We start from the raw sequence: 21,773 nt of genomic DNA, 5'->3' as shown, positions 1-21,773 counted from the left end.
AATTATTCTGTTTGGGGGGGGTGGGGGGGGTTCAACTGCACACAGAAGACATACATATGTGGATACCAAAAAATTTCTGGAAGAAATGGTGCATTATTTGAAAAAAGTGCAAGTTGCCATCGATTGTATATAGACTTGATATCATTGGTCACTTTAATAAATGGAACACTAGCCACTTTAATAATGTTTGCATATCTTGCATTACTCATCTCATATGTATATACTGTATTCTATTCTATTACTCATCTCATATGTATATACTGTATTCTATACTATTACTCATCTCATATGTATATACTGTATTCTATTCTATTACTCATCTCATATGTATATACTGTATTCTATACTATTACTCATCTCATATGTATATACTGTATTCTATACTATCTTATTCTATGCCGCTCTGACATTGCTCGTCCATATATTTATATATTCTTAAATCCATTCCTTTACTTAGATTTGTGTGTATTAGGTAGTTGTTGGGGAATTGTTAGATTACTTGTTAGATATTACCGCACTGTCGGAGATAGAAAAACAAGCATTTCACTACACTCGCAATAACATCTGCTAAACACGTGTATGTGACCAATGCAATTGGATTTGAGCTACAGTTGAAGGTCACTTGATTATTTAGCATTTCATATTTTCCATTGACTGAGATACACATCGAAATGTTACTCAAGTCTTGATAGGAAAAGTGATCTGTTTAGATGGAAGAGGAAGTTTTGAGAAGAGATGGGTTGGAACAGGAATCACTTCAACATCTCTACCAGATCAGTACCGTACGTACATGCAAAGCCGTAATCAGATAAGCTGCTATGACAGGCTGGAGGGGGACCAGTGACATCACTGCTACAGGTGAGACATATTCAGGGAACACCATCCACACGGCTCTATAGTGCAGAACAGAACAGAACCGGTCCTCTGACCCGTAACTTCAACTACAGACAGATAGGAAAGCAGAGATCCACAGTCTCTCTCCTCAGTCAACGGTAACATTTTATATGAGTCGACACAGTATCTCTCTTGACCTCAGTCAATGGTAACATTTTATATGAGTCGACACAGTATCTCTTGACCTCAGTCAATGGTAACATTTTATATGAGTCGACACAGTATCTCTTGACCTCAGTCAATGGTAACATTTTATATGAGTCGACACAGTATCTCTCTTGACCTCAGTCAATGGTAACATTTTATATGAGTCGACACAGTATCTCTTGACCTCAGTCAATGGTAACATTTTATACAGTACAATATCCTAAATACATCAAATGACCGAGGATGAAATGAAACCCTGGTCATTTAAACATTTTTATTCAGGTTGAGAGGTAAATTAGCAGGACTGTGGATTATTGTCCACAACATATGTTGTACGACGTTGAGAGATAAAACAGACAAAAATACAAGTGTAGCTTTGAAATGTTTAGCTAGGCTAGATTCTGGATCCTCAACGAAAGGCCACATAGTCGCGGGACGAAGGGGCGAGGAAGGGGCGATGAAGGGGCGAGGAAGGGGCGAGGAAGGGGCGATGAAGGGACGATGAAGGGGCGATGAAGGGGCGAGGAAGGGGCGATGAAGGGGCGATGAAGGGACGATGAAGGGGCGATGAAGGGGCGAGGAAGGGGCGAGGAAGGGGCGATGAAGGGGCGAGGAAGGGGCGATGAAGGGGCGATGAAGGGGCGAGGAAGGGGCGATGAAGGGGCGATGAAGGGACGATGAAGGGGCGATGAAGGCGCTGCAGCATCTGCTGATAAAAATATTTATATGTATTGAACTAGGCCTTTATTACTAATCACTTGGCAGCATCCCTTGTCGACTGCACCCCCAATCCAAAACATGTGGACACACATCACCCCCTCGTCGACTGCACCCCCAACCTAAAACATTGCTCACTGGTGACTGGTCGTTATTGGGTATGTTTGGGTAGAATAAAAAAACATCACATTTAAAAAAAATAAACTATATGTATATATATATTTTATTCACAACTAAACGTATACTGGAAAAAATATAAACGCAACATGCAACAATTTCAAAAGATTTTACTGAGTTACAGTTCATATAATAATATAATATAGTTAATGAGGAAATATGTCAATTGGAAAAAATTCACGAGGCCCTAATCTATGGATTTCACATGATTGGGCCGTGGCGGGCCGGGGCGCAGCCATGGGTGGAGACGCCGGATGTGGGCTAGTGTGGTTACACGTGGTCTGCGGTTGTGAGGCCAGTTGGACGTACTTACAAATACTCTAAAACTACATTGGAGGTGGATTATGGTAGCAATTATCTTACAACGGCTCTGGTGGATATTCCTGCAGTCGGCATGCCAACTGCACGCTCCCTTAATACTTGAGACATCTGTGGCATTGTGTTGTGTGACAAAACGGCACATTTTAGAGTGTGGCTTTTTATTGTCCCCCAGCACAAGGTGCACCTGTGTAATGATCATGCTGTTTAATCAGCTTCTTGATATGCCACACCTGTCAGGTGGATGGATTATCTTGGCAAAGGAGAAATTCTCACTAACAGGAATGTGCACAAACATTTTGAGAAATAAGCTTTTTGTGCATATGGAATATTTTTTGGGATCTTTTATTTCAGCTCATGAAACATGTAATCAACACTTTACATGTTGCGTTTATATTTTTGTTCAGTATAGATTTAGTAGATGGCATAATGACCTAGAAGACCTAAACACATGATCCACCTACAGGTCTGACAGAATCCAGAATGTCCTTTTTTCCCTCTCTCCTCTTCCTTTTTCTTCTCTCTCTTCCCTTCCTTCTTCTCTCTCTCTCCTCTTCCTTCTTCTCTCTCTCCTCTTCCTTCTTCTTCTCTCTCTCCCCTCTTCCTTCTTGCTCACAGCTCCTGGCACATAAGTAGTCCTAGTGATGTGAAGTCTCCAGTCTTTCAGTGTGAGTGTATGTACTGTTTGTTTCCCTCCGTGTGTTTGTCAGTGTGTGTGTGTGTGTTTAAGAGTGTGTGTGTGTGATCAAGAGGCAGCCAGGGCCTTCACCAGGTAGAGCTTGTCTCCCTGCTCGCTGGTGAAGATGGGAGCCTTCTTGTAGTGGTCCACCAAGTCCTCCAGAGAACTGAACTGCCTCTGGCCAATGCAGTACACAACATCCTTCAACTGAACCTTAAAATGCTTGTTCTTCCCCTGGGCCTTCAGGGAGATGGAGAAATCATTGGGCTGGAGGGAGAGAGAGACAGAGAGACAGAGAGAGAGACAGAGAGACACAGAGAGAGAGAGAAACAGAGACAGAGAGAGAGCAAGAGAGAGAAATACAGAGAAAGGTCAATACAAGCTGTAAACTGAGCAGACAGTAAAAATAGCCCTATTTATCTCATGACAGATTCTACTACTTGTGACTGTAGGGCATTTTCATCTAAAAATGGACCAATGAGCACCAACAGTTTCAAGTTGAATTAGTCGTATGGTATACACCGTCCAATGAAATGCTGACAGGTTCCTCCTCGACAAGGCTGAGTACTACGCCACTGTTTATAACTATACGTTTAATATAATAACTCTAAGATGTGTCAAATAAATTATGTTCAGCTCAGGGCATTTGGTTGGTTAACGTGCTAGACGTCAAGATAAAGCTCATTGGTTACAGCAGAGACTAATATATATATATATATATATACATATCTATATCACACACAGATACTACCGTTCAAAAGATTGGGGTCACTTAGAAATGTCCTTGTTTTTGTCCATTAAAATAAACATCAAATTGATCAGAAATACAGTGTAGACATTGTTAATGTTGTAGCTGGAAACGGCAGATTTTTAATGGAATATCTACATAGGTGTACGGAGGCCCATTGTTAGCAACCATCACTCCTGTGTTCCGATGACACGTTGTGTTAGATAATCCAAGTTTATCATTTTAAAAGGCTAACTGATCATTTGAAAACCCTTTTGCAATTATGTTAGCACAGCTGAAAACTGTTCTGATTAAAGAAGCAATAAAACTGGCCTTTAGACTAGTTGAGTATCTGGAGCATCAGCATTTGTGGGTTCGATTACAGGCTCAAAATGGCCAGAAACAAAGACCTTTCTTCTGAAACTCGTCAGTCTATTCTTGTTCTGAGAAATGAAGGCTATTCCATGCGAGAAATTGCCAAGAAAGGCAGTAGAACAGCCTCACTGACAAGTGACTTTCAACGTGATACAGGATGCCACCTTTCCAACACGTAAGTTCGTAAAATTTCTGCCCTGCTAGAGCTGCTCCGGAAACGTCTAGGAACAACAATGGATCAACCGCAAAGTAGTAGACCAAACAAGCTCATAGAAAGGGACCGCCGAGTGCTGAAGCATGTAAAAATAATGAGTCCTCGGTAGCACTACTCAGTACCGAGTTCCAAACTGCCTCTGGAAGCAACATTAGCACAACAACTGTTCATCGGGAGCTTCATGAAATGGGTTTCCACGGCCGAGCAGCTGCACACAAGCCTGAGATCACCATGCTCAATACCAAGCGTCGGCTGGAGTGGTGTAAAGCTCTCAGCCATTGGACTCTGGAGCAGTGGAAACGCTTTCTCTGGAGTGATGAATCACGCTTCACCATCTGGCAGTCCGACGGACGAATCTGGGTTTGGTGGATGCCAGAAGAACGCTACCTGCCCAAATGCACAGTGCCAACTGTAAAGTTTGGTGGAGGAGGAATAATGGTCTGGGGCTGTTTTTCATGGTTCGGGCCCCTTAGTTCCCGTGAAGGGAAATCTTAACAGTACAGCACACAATGACATTCTAGATGATTCTGTTCTTCCAACATTGTGGCAAAAGTTTGGGGAAGGCCATTTCCTGTTTCAGCATGACAATGCCCCCGTGCACAAAGAGAGGTCCATACAGAAATGGTTTGTCGAGATCGGTGTGGAATAAGTTGACTGGCCTGCACAGAGCCCTGACCTCAACCCCATCGAACACCTTTGGGATGAATTGGAACGCCGACTGCGAGTAAGGCCTAATCAGGCCTCACTAAAGCTCTTGGGGCTGAATGGAAGCAAGTCCCAGCAGCAATGTCCCAACATCTAGTGGAAAGCCTTCCCAGAAGAGTGGAGGCTGTTATAGCAGCAATGTTCCTACATCTAGTGGAAAGCCTTCCCAGAAGAGTGGAGGCTGTTATAGCAGCAATGTTCCAACATCTAGTGGAAAGCCTTCCCAGAAGAGTGGAGGCTGTTATAGCAGCAATGTTCCTACATCTAGTGGAAAGATTTCCCAGAAGAGTGGAGGCTGTTATAGCAGCAATGTTCCTACATCTAGTGGAAAGCCTTCCCAGAAGAGTGGAGGCTGTTATAGCAGCAATGTTCCAACATCTAGTGGAAAGCCTTCCCAGAAGAGTGGAGGCTGTTATAGCAGCAATGTTCCAACATCTAGTGGAAAGCCTTCCCAGAAGAGTGGAGGCTGTTATAGCAGCAATGTTCCAACATCTAGTGGAAAGCCTTCCCAGAAGAGTGGAGGCTGTTATAGCAGCAATGTTCCAACATCTAGTGGAAAGCCTTCCCAGAAGAGTGGAGGCTGTTATAGCAGCAATGTTCCTACATCTAGTGGAAAGCCTTCCCAGAAGAGTGGAGGCTGTTATAGCAGCAATATTCCAACATCTAGTTGAAAGCCTTCCCAGAAGAGTGGAGGCTGTTATAGCAGCAATGTTCCAACATCTAGTGGAAAGCCTTCCCAGAAGAGTGGAGGCTGTTATAGCAGCAATGTTCCTACATCTAGTGGAAAGCCTTCCCAGAAGAGTGGAGGCTGTTATAGCAGCAATGTTCCTACATCTAGTGGAAAGCCTTCCCAGAAGAGTGGAGGCTGTTATAGCAGCAATGTTCCAACATCTAGTGGAAAGCCTTCCCAGAAGAGTGGAGGCTGTTATAGCAGCAATGTTCCTACATCTAGTGGAAAGCCTTCCCAGAAGAGTGGAGGCTGTTATAGCAGCAATGTTCCTACATCTAGTGCAAAGCCTTCCCAGAAGAGTGGAGGCTGTTATAGCAGCAATGTTCCAACATCTAGTGGAAAGCCTTCCCAGAAGAGTGGAGGCTGTTATAGCAGCAATGTTCCAACATCTAGTGGAAAGCCTTCCCAGAAGAGTGGAGGCTGTTATAGCAGCAATGTTCCATCATCTAGTGGAAAGCCTTCCCAGAAGAGTGGAGGCTGTTATAGCAGCAATGTTCCTACATCTAGTGGAAAGCCTTCCCAGAAGAGTGGAGGCTGTTATAGCAGCAATGTTCCTACATCTAGTGCAAAGCCTTCCCAGAAGAGTGGAGGCTGTTATAGCAGCAATGTTCCAACATCTAGTGGAAAGCCTTCCCAGAAGAGTGGAGGCTGTTATAGCAGCAATGTTCCAACATCTAGTGGAAAGCCTTCCCAGAAGAGTGGAGGCTGTTATAGCAGCAATGTTCCAACATCTAGTGGAAAGCCTTCCCAGAAGAGTGGAGGATGTTATAGCAGCAATGTTCCAACATCTAGTGGAAAGCCTTCCCAGAAGAGTGGAGGCTGTTATAGCAGCAATGTTCCAACATCTAGTGGAAAGCCTTCCCAGAAGAGTGGAGGCTGTTATAGCAGCAATGTTCCAACATCTAGTGGAAAGCCTTCCCAGAAGAGTGGAGGCTGTTATAGCAGCAATGTTCCAACATCTAGTGGAAAGCCTTCCCAGAAGAGTGGAGGCTGTTATAGCAGCAATGTTCCAACATCTAGTGGAAAGCCTTCCCAGAAGAGTGGAGGCTGTTATAGCAGCAATATTCCAACATCTAGTTGAAAGCCTTCCCAGAAGAGTGGAGGCTGTTATAGCAGCAATGTTCCAACATCTAGTGGAAAGCCTTCCCAGAAGAGTGGAGGCTGTTATAGCAGCAATGTTCCTACATCTAGTGGAAAGCCTTCCCAGAAGAGTGGAGGCTGTTATAGCAGCAATGTTCCTACATCTAGTGGAAAGCCTTCCCAGAAGAGTGGAGGCTGTTATAGCAGCAATGTTCCATCATCTAGTGGAAAGCCTTCCCAGAAGAGTGGAGGCTGTTATAGCAGCAATGTTCCTACATCTAGTGGAAAGCCTTCCCAGAAGAGTGGAGGCTGTTATAGCAGCAATGTTCCTACATCTAGTGCAAAGCCTTCCCAGAAGAGTGGAGGCTGTTATAGCAGCAATGTTCCAACATCTAGTGGAAAGCCTTCCCAGAAGAGTGGAGGCTGTTATAGCAGCAATGTTCCAACATCTAGTGGAAAGCCTTCCCAGAAGAGTGGAGGCTGTTAGAGCAGCAATGTTCCAACATCTAGTGGAAAGCCTTCCCAGAAGAGTGGAGGATGTTATAGCAGCAATGTTCCAACATCTAGTGGAAAGCCTTCCCAGAAGAGTGGAGGCTGTTATAGCAGCAATGTTCCAACATCTAGTGGAAAGCCTTCCCAGAAGAGTGGAGGCTGTTATAGCAGCAATGTTCCAACATCTAGTGGAAAGCCTTCCCAGAAGAGTGGAGGCTGTTATAGCAGCAATGTTCCAACATCTAGTGGAAAGCCTTCCCAGAAGAGTGGAGGCTGTTATAGCAGCAATGTTCCAACATCTAGTGGAAAGCCTTCCCAGAAGAGTGGAGGCTGTTATAGCAGCAATGTTCCATCATCTAGTGGAAAGCCTTCCCAGAAGAGTGGAGGCTGTTATAGCAGCAATGTTCCTACATCTAGTGGAAAGCCTTCCCAGAAGAGTGGAGGCTGTTACAGCAGCAATGTTCCATCATCTAGTGGAAAGCCTTCCCAGAAGAGTGGAGGCTGTTACAGCAGCAATGTTCCAACATCTAGTGGAAAGCCTTCCCAGAAGAGTGGAGGCTGTTATAGCAGCAATGTTCCATCATCTAGTGGAAAGCCTTCCCAGAAGAGTGGAGGCTGTTATAGCAGCAATGTTCCTACATCTAGTGGAAAGCCTTCCCAGAAGAGTGGAGGCTGTTACAGCAGCAATGTTCCAACATCTAGTGGAAAGCCTTCCCAGAAGAGTGGAGGCTGTTATAGCAGCAATGTTCCATCATCTAGTGGAAAGCCTTCCCAGAAGAGTGGAGGCTGTTATAGCAGCAATGTTCCATCATCTAGTGGAAAGCCTTCCCAGAAGAGTGGAGGCTGTTATAGCAGCAATGTTCCTACATCTAGTGGAAAGCCTTCCCAGAAGAGTGGAGGCTGTTACAGCAGCAATGTTCCAACATCTAGTGGAAAGCCTTCCCAGAAGAGTGGAGGCTGTTATAGCAGCAATGTTCCAACATCTAGTGGAAAGCCTTCCCAGAAGAGTGGAGGCTGTTATAGCAGCAATGTTCCAACATCTAGTGGAAAGCCTTCCCAGAAGAGTGGAGGCTGTTATAGCAGCAATGTTCCAACATCTAGTGGAAAGCCTTCCCAGAAGAGTGGAGGCTGTTATAGCAGCAATGTTCCAACATCTAGTGGAAAGCCTTCCCAGAAGAGTGGAGGCTGTTATAGCAGCAATGTTCCAACATCTAGTGGAAAGCCTTCCCAGAAGAGTGGAGGCTGTTATAGCAGCAATGTTCCAACATCTAGTGGAAAGCCTTCCCAGAAGAGTGGAGGCTGTTATAGCAGCAATGTTCCAACATCTAGTGGAAAGCCTTCCCAGAAGAGTGGAGGCTGTTATAGCAGTAAAGGGGGGACCAACTCCATATTAATGCCCATGATTTTAGAATGAGATGATTGAGGAGCAGGTGTCCACATACTTTAGGTCATGTAGTGCCTACCAGGATCAGGTACCTCTCGTGGCATGAAAAATAATTGTCATTGTTTGCAAAGTAAAAATGCAAATAAAAGCAATCAGAGTTAATTTGAGAAAAAAAAACGTAATGTGAAAACTTGCCTGATATTCTAAGAATTGATGTGTGTTGGGTCGGTGCAGGTTCATGGTCTGTGCATTCATTGAAGACTGTATAGACCAGCACCTGTATAGACTGTATAGACCACCGCCTGTATAGACCAGCACCTGTATAGACCACCGTCTGTATAGACTGTATAGACCACCGCCTGTATAGACCACCGTCTGTATAGACTGTATAGATCACCGCCTGTATAGACTGTATAGACCACCGCCTGTATAGACCACCGTCTGTATAGACTATATAGACCACCGCCTGTATAGACCACCGCCTGTATAGACCACCGCCTGTATAGACCAGCACCTGTATAGACTGTATAGACCACCGCCTGTATAGACCACCGCCTGTATAGACCACCGTCTGTATAGACTGTATAGACCACCGCCTGTATAGACTGTATAGACCACCGCCTGTATAGACCACCGTCTGTATAGACTATATAGACCACCGCCTGTATAGACCACCGCCTGTATAGACTATATAGACCACCGCCTGTATCCTGTATAGACCACCATCTGTATAGACCACCGTCTGTATAGACCACCGTCTGTATAGACCACCGCCTGTATAGACCACCGTCTAGTATAGACCACCGCCTGTATAGACCACCGTCTGTATAGACTATATAGACCACCGCCTGTATCCTGTATAGACCACCATCTGTATAGACCACCGTCTGTATAGACTGTATAGACCACCGCCTGTATAGACTGTATAGACCCCCGCCTGTATAGACCACCGCCTGTATAGACCACCGCCTGTATAGACCACCGCCTGTATAGACTGTATAGACCACCCCTGTATAGACCACCATCTGTATAGACCACCCCTGTATAGCCTGTATAGACCACCGCCTGTATAGACTGTATAGACCACCGCCTGTATAGACCACCGCCTGTATAGACTGTATAGACCACCGCGTGTATAGACTGTATAGACCACCCCTGTATAGACTGTATAGACCACCGTCTGTATAGACCACCGCCTGTATAGACTGTATAGACCACCCCTGTATAGACCACCCCTTGTATAGACTGTATAGACCACCGTCTGTATAGACCACCGCCTGTATAGACTGTATAGACCACCCCTGTATAGACCACCGCGTGTATAGACTGTATAGACCACCGCGTGTATAGACCACCGCGTGTATAGACCACCGCGTGTATAGACCACCGCGTGTATAGACTGTATAGACCACCACGTGTATAGACTGTATAGACCACCGTCTGTATAGACCACCGTGTGTATAGACCACCGCGTGTATAGACCACCGCGTGTATAGACCACCGTCTGTATAGACCACCGCGTGTATAGACCACCGTCTGTATAGACCACCGCGTGTATAGACCACCGCGTGTATAGACCACCGCGTGTATAGACCACCGCGTGTATAGACTGTATAGACCACCGTCTGTATAGACCACCGTCTGTATAGACCACCGTCTGTATAGACCACCGCCTGTATAGACCACAGCGTGTATAGACTGTATAGACCACCGCGTGTATACACTGTATATACCACCGCCTGTATAGACCACCGCCTGTATAGACCACCGCCTGTATAGACCACCGCCTGTATAGCCTGTATAGACCACCGCGTGTATAGCCTGTATAGACCACCGCCTGTATAGACTGTATAGACCACCGTCTGTATAGACCACCGCGTGTATAGACCACCGCCTGTATAGACCACCGCCTGTATAGACCACCGCCTGTATAGCCTGTATAGACCACCGCGTGTATAGACTACCGCGTGTATAGACCACCGCGTGTATAGACCACCGCGTGTATAGACCACCGCGTGTATAGACCACCGCGTGTATAGACCACCGCGTGTATAGACCACCGCGTGTATAGACCACCGCGTGTATAGACCACCGCGTGTATAGACCACCGCGTGTATAGACCACCGCGTGTATAGACCACCGCGTGTATAGACCACCGCGTGTATAGACCACCGCGTGTATAGACCACCGCGTGTATAGACCACCGCGTGTATAGACCACCGCGTGTATAGACCACCGCGTGTATAGACCACCGCGTGTATAGACCACCGCGTGTATAGACCACCGCGTGTATAGACCACCGCGTGTATAGACCACCGCGTGTATAGACCACCGCGTGTATAGACCACCGCGTGTATAGACCACCGCGTGTATAGACCACCGCGTGTATAGACCACCGCGTGTATAGACCACCGCGTGTATAGACCACCGCGTGTATAGACCACCGCGTGTATAGACCACCGCGTGTATAGACCACCGCGTGTATAGACCACCGCGTGTATAGACCACCGCGTGTATAGACCACCGCGTGTATAGACCACCGCGTGTATAGACCACCGCGTGTATAGACCACCGCGTGTATAGACCACCGCGTGTATAGACCACCGCGTGTATAGACCACCGCGTGTATAGACCACCGCGTGTATAGACCACCGCGTGTATAGACCACCGCGTGTATAGACCACCGCGTGTATAGACCACCGCGTGGCCACTGTTGTGGTGAGAGAGAAACATGCCTCCATCTCTCACAGAACTAGAATGAGATTCACTTTCTCTGATCTCTCTGCTCTGATACACGAGCCTCCAGCGTTGTACGTCATTATTTATCTGCCCATATAATCAGAGACCTTGGCCGGGGATAGAGCATTAAAGACACCTTGTTCTCAGCATTGACTCCCCGTCTAAATAAAGACACCTTGGTCTCAGCATTGACTCCCCGTCTAAATATAGACACCTTGGTCTCAGCATTGACTCCCCGTCTAAATAAAGACACCTTGGTCTCAGCATTGACTCCCCGTCTAAATATAGACACCTTGTTCTCAGCATTGACTCCCCGTCTAAATAAAGACACCTTGCTCTCAGCATTGACTCCCCGTCTAAATAAAGACACCTTGGTCTCAGCATTGACTCCCCGTCTAAATAAAGACACCTTGGTCTCAGCATTGACTCCCCGTCTAAATAAAGACACCTTGGTCTCAGCATTGACTCCCCGTCTAAATAAAGACACCTTGGTCTCAGCATTGACTCCCTGTCTAAATAAAGACACCTTGGTCTCAGCATTGACTCCCTGTCTAAATAAAGACACCTTGGTCTCAGCATTGACTCCCCGTCTAAATAAAGACACCTTGGTCTCAGCATTGACTCCCCGTCTAAATAAAGACACCTTGGTCTCAGCATTGACTCCCCGTCTAAATAAAGACACCTTGGTCTCAGCATTGACTCCCCGTCTAAATAAAGACACCTTGGTCTCAGCATTGACTCCCTGTCTAAATAAAGACACCTTGGTCTCAGCATTGACTCCCTGTCTAAATAAAGACACCTTGGTCTCAGCATTGACTCCCCGTCTGAATAAAGACACCTTGGTCTCAGCATTGACTCCCCGTCTAAATAAAGACACCTTGGTCTCAGCATTGACTCCCCGTCTAAATAAAGACACCTTGGTCTCAGCATTGACTCCCCGTCTAAATAAAGACACCTTGGTCTCAGCATTGACTCCCCGTCTAAATAAAGACACCTTGGTCTCAGCATTGACTCCCCGTCTAAATAAAGACACCTTGGTCTCAGCATTGACTCCCCGTCTAAATATAGACACCTTGTTCTCAGCATTGACTCCCCGTCTAAATAAAGACACCTTGTTCTCAGCATTGACTCCCCGTCTAAATAAAGACACCTTGGTCTCAGCATTGACTCCCCGTCTAAATAAAGACACCTTGTTCTCAGCATTGACTCCCTGTCTAAATAAAGACACCTTGGTCTCAGCATTGACTCCCTGTCTAAATAAAGACACCTTGGTCTCAGCATTGACTCCCTGTCTAAATAAAGACACCTTGGTCTCAGCATTGACTCCCCGTCTAAATAAAGACACCTTGGTCTCAGCATTGACTCCCCGTCTAAATAAAGACACCTTGGTCTCAGCATTGACTCCCCGTCTAAATAAAGACACCTTGGTCTCAGCATTGACTCCCTGTCTAAATATAGACACCTTGTTCTCAGCATTGACTCCCCGTCTAAATAAAGACACCTTGTTCTCAGCATTGACTCCCCGTCTAAATAAAGACACCTTGGTCTCAGCATTGACTCCCCGTCTAAATAAAGACACCTTGTTCTCAGCATTGACTCCCCGTCTAAATAAAGACACCTTGGTCTCAGTATTGACTCCCCGTCTAAATAAAGACACCTTGGTCTCAGCATTGACTCCCTGTCTAAATAAAGACACCTTGCTCTCAGCATTGACTCCCCGTCTAAATAAAGACACCTTGGTCTCAGCATTGACTCCCCGTCTAAATAAAGACACCTTGTTCTCAGCATTGACTCCCCGTCTAAATAAAGACACCTTGGTCTCAGCATTGACTCCCCGTCTAAATAAAGACACCTTGGTCTCAGCATTGACTCCCTGTCTAAATAAAGACACCTTGGTCTCAGCATTGACTCCCTGTCTAAATAAAGACACCTTGGTCTCAGCATTGACTCCCTGTCTAAATAAAGACACCTTGGTCTCAGCATTGACTCCCTGTCTAAATAAAGACCCCTTGGTCTCAGCATTGACTCCCTGTCTAAATAAAGACACCTTGGTCTCAGCATTGACTCCCCGTCTAAATAAAGACACCTTGGTCTCAGCATTGACTCCCCGTCTAAATAAAGACACCTTGGTCTCAGCATTGACTCCCCGTCTAAATAAAGACACCTTGGTCTCAGCATTGACTCCCCGTCTAAATAAAGACACCTTGGTCTCAGCATTGACTCCCCGTCTAAATAAAGACACCTTGGTCTCAGCATTGACTCCCCGTCTAAATAAAGACACCTTGGTCTCAGCATTGACTCCCCGTCTAAATAAAGACACCTTGGTCTCAGCATTGACTCCCCGTCTAAATAAAGACACCTTGTTCTCAGCATTGACTCCCCGTCTAAATAAAGACACCTTGTTCTCAGCATTGACTCCCCGTCTAAATAAAGACACCTTGTTCTCAGCATTGACTCCCTGTCTAAATAAAGACACCTTGGTCTCAGTATTGACTCCCTGTCTAAATAAAGACACCTTGGTCTCAGCATTGACTCCCTGTCTAAATAAAGACACCTTGGTCTCAGCATTGACTCCCTGTCTAAATAAAGACACCTTGCTCTCAGCATTGACTCCCTGTCTAAATAAAGACACCTTGGTCTCAGCATTGACTCCCTGTCTAAATAAAGACACCTTGGTCTCAGCATTGACTCCCCGTCTAAATAAAGACACCTTGGTCTCAGCATTGACTCCCTGTCTAAATAAAGACACCTTGGTCTCAGCATTGACTCCCCGTCTAAATAAAGACACCTTGGTCTCAGCATTGACTCCCCGTCTAAATAAAGACACCTTGGTCTCAGCATTGACTCCCTGTCTAAATAAAGACACCTTGGTCTCAGCATTGACTCCCTGTCTAAATAAAGACACCTTGGTCTCAGCATTGACTCCCTGTCTAAATAAAGACACCTTGGTCTCAGCATTGACTCCCTGTCTAAATAAAGACACCTTGGATCTGATCTCGCCAGCCTGGTCCCAGATCTGATCTCGCCAGCCTGGTCCCAGATCTGATCTCGCCAGCCTGGTCCCAGATCTGATCTCGCCAGCCTGGTCCCAGATCTGATCTCGCCAGCCTGGTCCCAGATCTGATCTCGCCAGCCTGGTTCCAGATCTGTTTGTGCTTTTGCCTACGCTACCGTCAAGCCAATTGGCACGCCAGTTCGATAATGAGTTGGCAAAAGAGCAGAAAACAGACTGGCAACCAGGCTAGGCTATCGTGGCTGTAATAAAGTGTAGAAATAGATATCAAATAGTCACAGCTAAAGATGTCTCCGTGGACTTGCGGAAGTCCATATCAGAGTTTGGGATGTTGATACACACCGATGACCTAGTCTCTGATGAGTAAGTCTTCCTAGCTTATAAACGTCTAAAACCCTGGGCTATATATGAAGGTCAGGACTCACCGATGACTCGGAGTCTCTGATGAGGAAGTCTCCCTCCACTCCTCTCTGGTTGAGAGCCACCTCTGCCTGATGACGCGTCACCTTGCCATAGTACCACGGCTTCCCTGCAAACCGCCCCACCGTGGCCGGAGAGATGTAGTCACAGTCAGGCGTGGGCGGCCCCGCGGGGCCCGGTGAGGCATTCTGGGTAGTGGAGTCCTGCTGGGGAGGCAGCACATTGACGTAGTTTTTAGGCACTAGTCCCAGCTGTCCGTCTGCTTTACGGCACTTCCACCACTCAGGGTCGTTGTCTGGTTTCTCCACCACCTCCATCACCTCTCCCTTCTCAAAGTGCAGCTCCTCCTCGTTCTCCGAGCTGAAAGGGTACAGCGCCTGCACCGTGTGGAGTCTCCGGGTCCCGTTAGACGCACTGTGAACCACTGCCGCTAGTTTCTCAGTCAGCGAGCCTACCGGGTCCCCCAAACTGTCGCCCCCTCCTCCCCCCGCTGTCCCGTCGGCGTCCTCCGTCACGTAGTTGGAAGGGAACCATCCGGAACGCCCCTGGTACCCCCCACGCCACCAGCCATCGCTGCACTTCTCCATGACGATGACGCGTGTACCCTTGACCAACGAGAGCTCGTCCTCGCGCTCGGCGGCGTAGCTGAACTTGACGAGCGCCGGCAGGTTGAGGTCGTACAGGCGCTCGCCGTTGTCGGAGCACGTGTCGGCGTCGGCGTTGGAGGCCGTGTCACGCATTCCCGTTTTCCGCTTCACCTTCCCGATGCCTGTTGGGAAACACCAGGTTGTCATGGTTACTGAGAGGGTATTCAGACAGTTATATTATGGTCTGTTAGGACAGGGAGCACCATGAGATATTATAAAAATGGTGAAACTTGTGTGTGTGATATAGCTAATACAATAAGAAATAATATATGTCATTTAAGCAGACACTTTTATCCAAAGCGACTTAGTCATGGGTGGCCCAAGCGGGACACAAACCCATAATCCTGCCGTTGCAAACACCAAACTCTACCAAGTGAGCCACACATGAACATAGTAGTACGTACCTACTACCATCATCACCAGCAGTGGAGTAAAAAGTACCCAATTCTCATACTTGAGTAAAAGTAAAGATACCTTAATAGAAAACGACTCGGGTAAAAGTGAAAGTCACCCAGTAAAAAACTACTTGAGTAAAAGTCTAAAAGTATTTGGTTTTAAATATACATAAGTATCAAAAATAAATTGAATTTCCCAAATATACTTAAGAATCAAAAGTGAAAGTTATTATTTCACATTTCTTATATTTCTTTCAGTCTAAGACTTGAGTCTGACAATTTTTGGGCCCTTCCTTTGACACCGCCTGGTATAGAGATGATGCAGCTGTAGACTTGTTTGAGGATCTGAGAGCCCATGACAAATCTTTTAATCCTTCTGCGGGGGAAGAGTCATTGTTGTGCCCTCTTCACGACTATGTTGGTGTGTGTGTGTGTGGACAATGATAGATCCTTAGTGATGTGGACACCGAGGAGCTTGAAGTTCTCGACACACTCCACTACAGCCTTGTCGATGTGAATGGGTTGTGTTCGGCCCTGTAGTCCACAATCAGCTCCTTTGTCTTGCTAACATTGAGGGAGAGGTTGATGAATGGCACCACACGGTCAGGTCTCTGACCTCCTCCATATAGTCGGTCTAATCTTTGTCGGTGATCAGGCCTACCACCGTCGTGTCATCAGCTAACTTAAAACCTGTTTGGGATAGGGGGCAGCATTTTCACTTTTGCATGAAATGCGTGCCCAGAGTAAACTGCCTGCTACTCTGTCCCAGATGCTAATATATGCATATTATTATTAGTATTGGATAGAAAAACACTCTGAAGTTTCTAAAACTGTTTGAATGATGTCTGTGAGTATAACAGAACTCATATGGCAGGCGAAAACCTGAGAAATATCCAACCAGGAAGTGGTAAATCTGAGGTTTGTAGTTTTTCAAAGCTTGGCCTACCGAATACAGTGTCTATGGGGTTAAGTTGCACTTCCTAAGGCTTCCACTAGATGTCAACCGTCTTTAGAAACTTGTTTCAGGCTTCTGCTATAAAGGAGGGGGAAATGGGAGCTGAATGAGTCATGGGTCTGGCAGAGTGTCTCAGGCTCGTGACGCCTGAGACAATGGAATTCTCCGGTTGGAACATTATTGATGATTTATGTTAAAAACATCCTAAAGATTGATTCCATACATCGTTTGATATGTTTCCATGACCTGTAACGGAACTTTTCGAGTTTTTGTCTGGACCTAGTGCTCATGAAGATGGATTACTGGGCTGAACACGCTAACAACTAGTGGCTATTTGGACATTAATGATGAACTTTATGGAACAAATCAGTCATTTATTGTCGAACTGGGATTCCTGGGAGTGCATTCTGATGAAGATCATCAAAGGTAAGTGAATATTTATCATGTTATTTCTGTTGACTCCAACATGGCGGCTATTTCTTTGGCTGGATTGGGCTCTGAGCGCCGTACTCAGATTATGCTTTTTCCGTAATCTGACACAGCGGTTGCATTAAGGAGAAGTCTATCTTTAATTCTGTGAATAACACTTGTATCTTTTATCCATGTTTATTATGAGTATTTCTGGGATTTCTGTGGCTATCTGCAAGATCACCGGATGTTTTGGAATAAAAACATTCCTGCACGTAACGTGCCAATGTAAATATAAATATGAACATTACCGAACAAAACATACATGTATTGTGTAACATGATGTCCTATGAGTGTCATCTGATGAAGATCATCAAAGGTTAGTGATTCATTTTATCTATATTTCTGCTTTTTGTGACTCGTATCTTTGGCTGGAAAATGGCTGTGTGTTTTTTTGACTTGGCTCTGAACTAACATAATCATATGTTGTGCTAGGTGCCAGCCTCTCCCAGGGTGCTACAGTAGAGGCAGGGTACCAGCCTCTCCCAGGGTGCTACAGTAGAGGCAGGGTACCAGCAACACCCAGGGTGCTACAGTAGAGGCAGGGTACCAGTCTCTCCCAGGGTGCTACAGTAGAGACAGGGTACCAGCCTCTCCCAGGGTGCTACAGTAGAGGCAGGGTGCCAGCCTCTCCCAGGGTGCTACAGTAGAGGCAGGGTGCCAGCCTCTCCCAGGGTGCTACAGTAGAGACAGGGTACCAGCCTCTCCCAGGGTGCTACAGTAGAGGCAGGGTGCCAGCCTCTCCCAGGGTGCTACAGTAGAGGCAGGGTGCCAGCCTCTCCCAGGGTGCTACAGTAGAGGCAGGGTGCCAGCCTCTCCCAGGGTGCTACAGTAGAGACAGGGTACCAGCCTCTCCCAGGGTGCTACAGTAGAGGCAGGGTGCCAGCCTCTCCCAGGGTGCTACAGTAGAGGCAGGGTACCAGCCTCTCCCAGGGTGCTACAGTAGAGGCAGGGTACCAGCCTCTCCCAGGGTGCTACAGTAGAGGCAGGGTGCCACAGTAGAGGCAGGGTACCAGCCTCTCCCAGGGTGCTACAGTAGAGGCAGGGTGCCAGCCTCTCCCAGGGTGCTACAGTAGAGGCAGGGTGCCAGCCTCTCCCAGGGTGCTACAGTAGAGGCAGGGTGCCAGCCTCTCCCAGTGGTAACTAGCCGTCCCTCTGACTCTCTTTGCTGGGAAAAGCCCCAGTCACATTTCACTAATCACCTACTCACCCCTAACATCCTCAGGCTACCCTTCACCACAGCTGGACACCACAGCAAGATCTGACTCTCGCCCCCTCAACCCCCCGCCTCTCGCTCCCCCCTCACCCCCCTGCCTCTCGCTCCCCGCCACCTCTCTCTCCCCCCCGCCTCTCGCTCCCCCCTCACCCCCGCCACCTCTCTCTCCCCCCTCACCCCCCCGCCTCTCGCTCCCCGCCACCTCTCTCCCCCCTCACCCCCCCGCCTCTCGCCGGGGCGGTCAGTGATTTGATAAATCACTGACCGCCCCGGCGTACCAACGCGCGCACACACAAGCACTGTGCCCCCTGACCTGGTGACCCTTTAAGACAGACCACTCAGCACTGTGACCCCTGACCTGGTGACCCTTTAAGACAGACCACTCAGCACTGTGACCCCTGACCTGGTGACCCTTTAAGACAGACCACTCAGCACTGTGACCCCTGACCTGGTGACCCTTTAAGACAGACCACTCAGCACTGTGACCCCTGACCTGGTGACCCTTTAAGACAGACCACTCAGCACTGTGACCCCTGACCTGGTGACCCTTTAAGACAGACCACTCAGCACTGTGACCCCTGACCTGGTGACCCTTTAAGACAGACCACTCAGCACTGTGACCCCTGACCTGGTGACCCTTTAAGACAGACCACTCAGCACTGTGACCCCTGACCTGGTGACCCTTTAAGACAGACCACTCAGCACTGTGACCCCTGACCTGGTGACCCTTTAAGACAGACCACTCAGCACTGTGACCCCTGACCTGGTGACCCTTTAAGACAGACCACTCAGCACTGTGACCCCTGACCTGGTGACCCTTTAAGACAGACCACTCAGCACTGTGACCCCTGACCTGGTGACCCTTTAAGACAGACCACTCAGCACTGTGACCCCTGACCTGGTGACCCTTTAAGACAGACCACTCAGCACTGTGACCCCTGACCTGGTGACCCTTTAAGACAGACCACTCAGCACTGTGACCCCTGACCTGGTGACCCTTTAAGACAGACCACTCAGCACTGTGACCCCTGACCTGGTGACCCTTTAAGACAGACCACTCAGCACTGTGACCCCTGACCTGGTGACCCTTTAAGACAGACCACTCAGCACTGTGACCCCTGACCTGGTGACCCTTTAAGACAGACCACTCAGCACTGTGACCCCTGACCTGGTGACCCTTTAAGACAGACCACTCAGCACTGTGACCCCTGACCTGGTGACCCTTTAAGACAGACCACTCAGCACTGTGACCCCTGACCTGGTGACCCTTTAAGACAGACCACTCAGCACTGTGACCCCTGACCTGGTGACCCTTTAAGACAGACCACTCAGCACTGTGACCCCTGACCTGGTGACCCTTTAAGACAGACCACTCAGCACTGTGACCCCTGACCTGGTGACCCTTTAAGATAGACCACTCAGCACTGTGACCGCTGACCTGGTGACCCTTTAAGACAGACCACTCAGCACTGTGACCCCTGACCTGGTGACCCTTTAAGACAGACCACTCAGCACTGTGACCCCTGACCTGGTGACCCTTTAAGACAGCCAGCCAGCCGACAGACAGACAACCAACCGACAGACAGCCATCTGACAGACAGCCAACCAGCCAGCTGACAGACAGCCAACCAGCCAGCTGACAGACAGCCAGTTGACAGACAGCCAACCAGCCATCTGACAGACAGCCAACCAGCCAGTTGACAGACAGCCAACCAGCCAGCTGACAGACAGCCAACCAGCCTGTTGACAGACAGCCAACCAGCCTGTTGACAGACAGCCAACCAGCCTGTTGACAGACAGCCAACCAGCCAGTTGACAGACAGCCAACCAGCCAGCTGACAGACAGCCAACCAGCCAGCTGACAGACAGCCAGTTGACAGACAGCCAGCTGACAGACAGCCAACCAGCCAGTTGACAGACAGCCAACCAGCCAGTTGACAGACAGCCAACCAGCCAGCTGACAGACAGCCAGCTGACAGACAGCCAACCAGCCAGCTGACAGACAGACAACCAGCCAGCTGACAGACAACCAGCCAGCTGACAGACAGCCAACCAGCCAGCTGACAGACAGCCAGTTGACAGACAGCCAACCAGCCAGCTGACAGGCAGCCAGCTGACAGACAGCCAACCAGCCAGCTGACAGACAGCCAACCAGCCAGCTGACAGACAGCCAACAGACAGACAGACAGACAGCTGACAGACAGACAGCCAACCAGCAAGTTGACAGACAGCCAACCAGCCAGTTGACAGACAGCCAACCAGCCAGTTGACAGCCAGCCAGCCAGCCAGTTGAGACAGCCAGTTGACAGACAGCCAGCTGACAGACAGCCAACCAGCCAGTTGACAGACAGCCAACCAGCCAGTTGACAGACAGCCAACCAGCCAGTTGACAGACAGCCAACCAGCCAGCTGACAGACAGCCAACCAGCCAGCTGACAGACAGCCAGTTGACAGACAGCCAACCAGCCAGTTGACAGACAGCCAACCAGCCAGTTGACAGACAGCCAGTTGACAGACAGCCAACCAGCCAGTTGACAGACAGCCAACTAGACAGCCAGCTGACAGACAGCCAACCAGCCAGCTGACAGACAGCCAGTTGACAGACAGCCAACCAGCCAGCTGACAGACAGCCAGCTGACAGACAGAGACAGCCAGCCGACAGACAAACAGCCAGCTGACAGACAGACAGCCAGCTGACAGACAGCCAGCCAGCTGACAGACAGCCAGCTGACAGACAGCCAGCCAGCTGACAGACAGACAGCCAGCTAACAGACAGCCAGCTGACAGACAGCCAGCCAGCTGACAGACAACCAGCCAGCTGACAGACAGCCAGCCAGCTGACAGACAGCCAGCCAGCTGACAGACAGCCAGCCAGCTGACAGACAGACAGCCAGCTGACAGACAGACAGCCAGACAGACAGACAGACAGACAGCCAGACAGCCAGACAGACACAGACAGACAGCCAGCTGACAGACAGCCAGCTGACAGCCAGACAGCCAGCTGACAGACAGACAGCCAGCTGACAGACAGACAGCCAGCTGACAGACAGCCAGACAGCCAGCCAGACAGCCGACAGCCAGCCAGCCAGCCGACAGCCAGCCAGCCAGCCAGCCACCCGACAGTCAGCCAGCTGACAGACAGCCAGTCAGCCGGCTGACAGACAGCCAGTCAGCCAGCTGACAGATAGCCAGTCAGCCAGCTGACAGACAGCCAGTCAGCCAGCTGACAGACAGCCAGTCAGCCAGCTGACAGACAGCCAGTCAGCCAGCTGACAGACAGC

At 48.4% G+C, this 21,773-nt stretch overlaps 1 protein-coding gene across 3 annotated transcripts in view; it reads right to left on the bottom strand.

The window, feature by feature from the left end:
* Nucleotides 1–1,301: 1,301 nt before the first annotated feature.
* The window catches only part of LOC139531467 (SH2/SH3 adapter protein Nck1-like), a 128,295-nt gene continuing 107,823 nt past the window's right edge, over nucleotides 1,302–21,773 (bottom strand). For all 3 annotated transcript variants that reach the window (XM_071327939.1, XM_071327938.1, XM_071327940.1), the window contains 2 exons: nucleotides 14,817–15,580; nucleotides 1,302–3,199 (listed from right to left, as the gene is read on the bottom strand). In XM_071327939.1, the coding sequence (XP_071184040.1) occupies nucleotides 2,999–3,199; nucleotides 14,817–15,580 (965 nt within the window). In that variant the 3' untranslated portion in view covers nucleotides 1,302–2,998. The remainder of the gene's footprint in view (nucleotides 3,200–14,816; nucleotides 15,581–21,773) is intronic.

The sequence above is a fragment of the Salvelinus alpinus genome, chromosome 10, assembly GCF_045679555.1.
Source record: "Salvelinus alpinus chromosome 10, SLU_Salpinus.1, whole genome shotgun sequence".
Lineage (NCBI taxonomy): Eukaryota > Metazoa > Chordata > Actinopteri > Salmoniformes > Salmonidae > Salvelinus > Salvelinus alpinus.
This window is presented reverse-complemented; position numbering and strand designations above follow the sequence as displayed.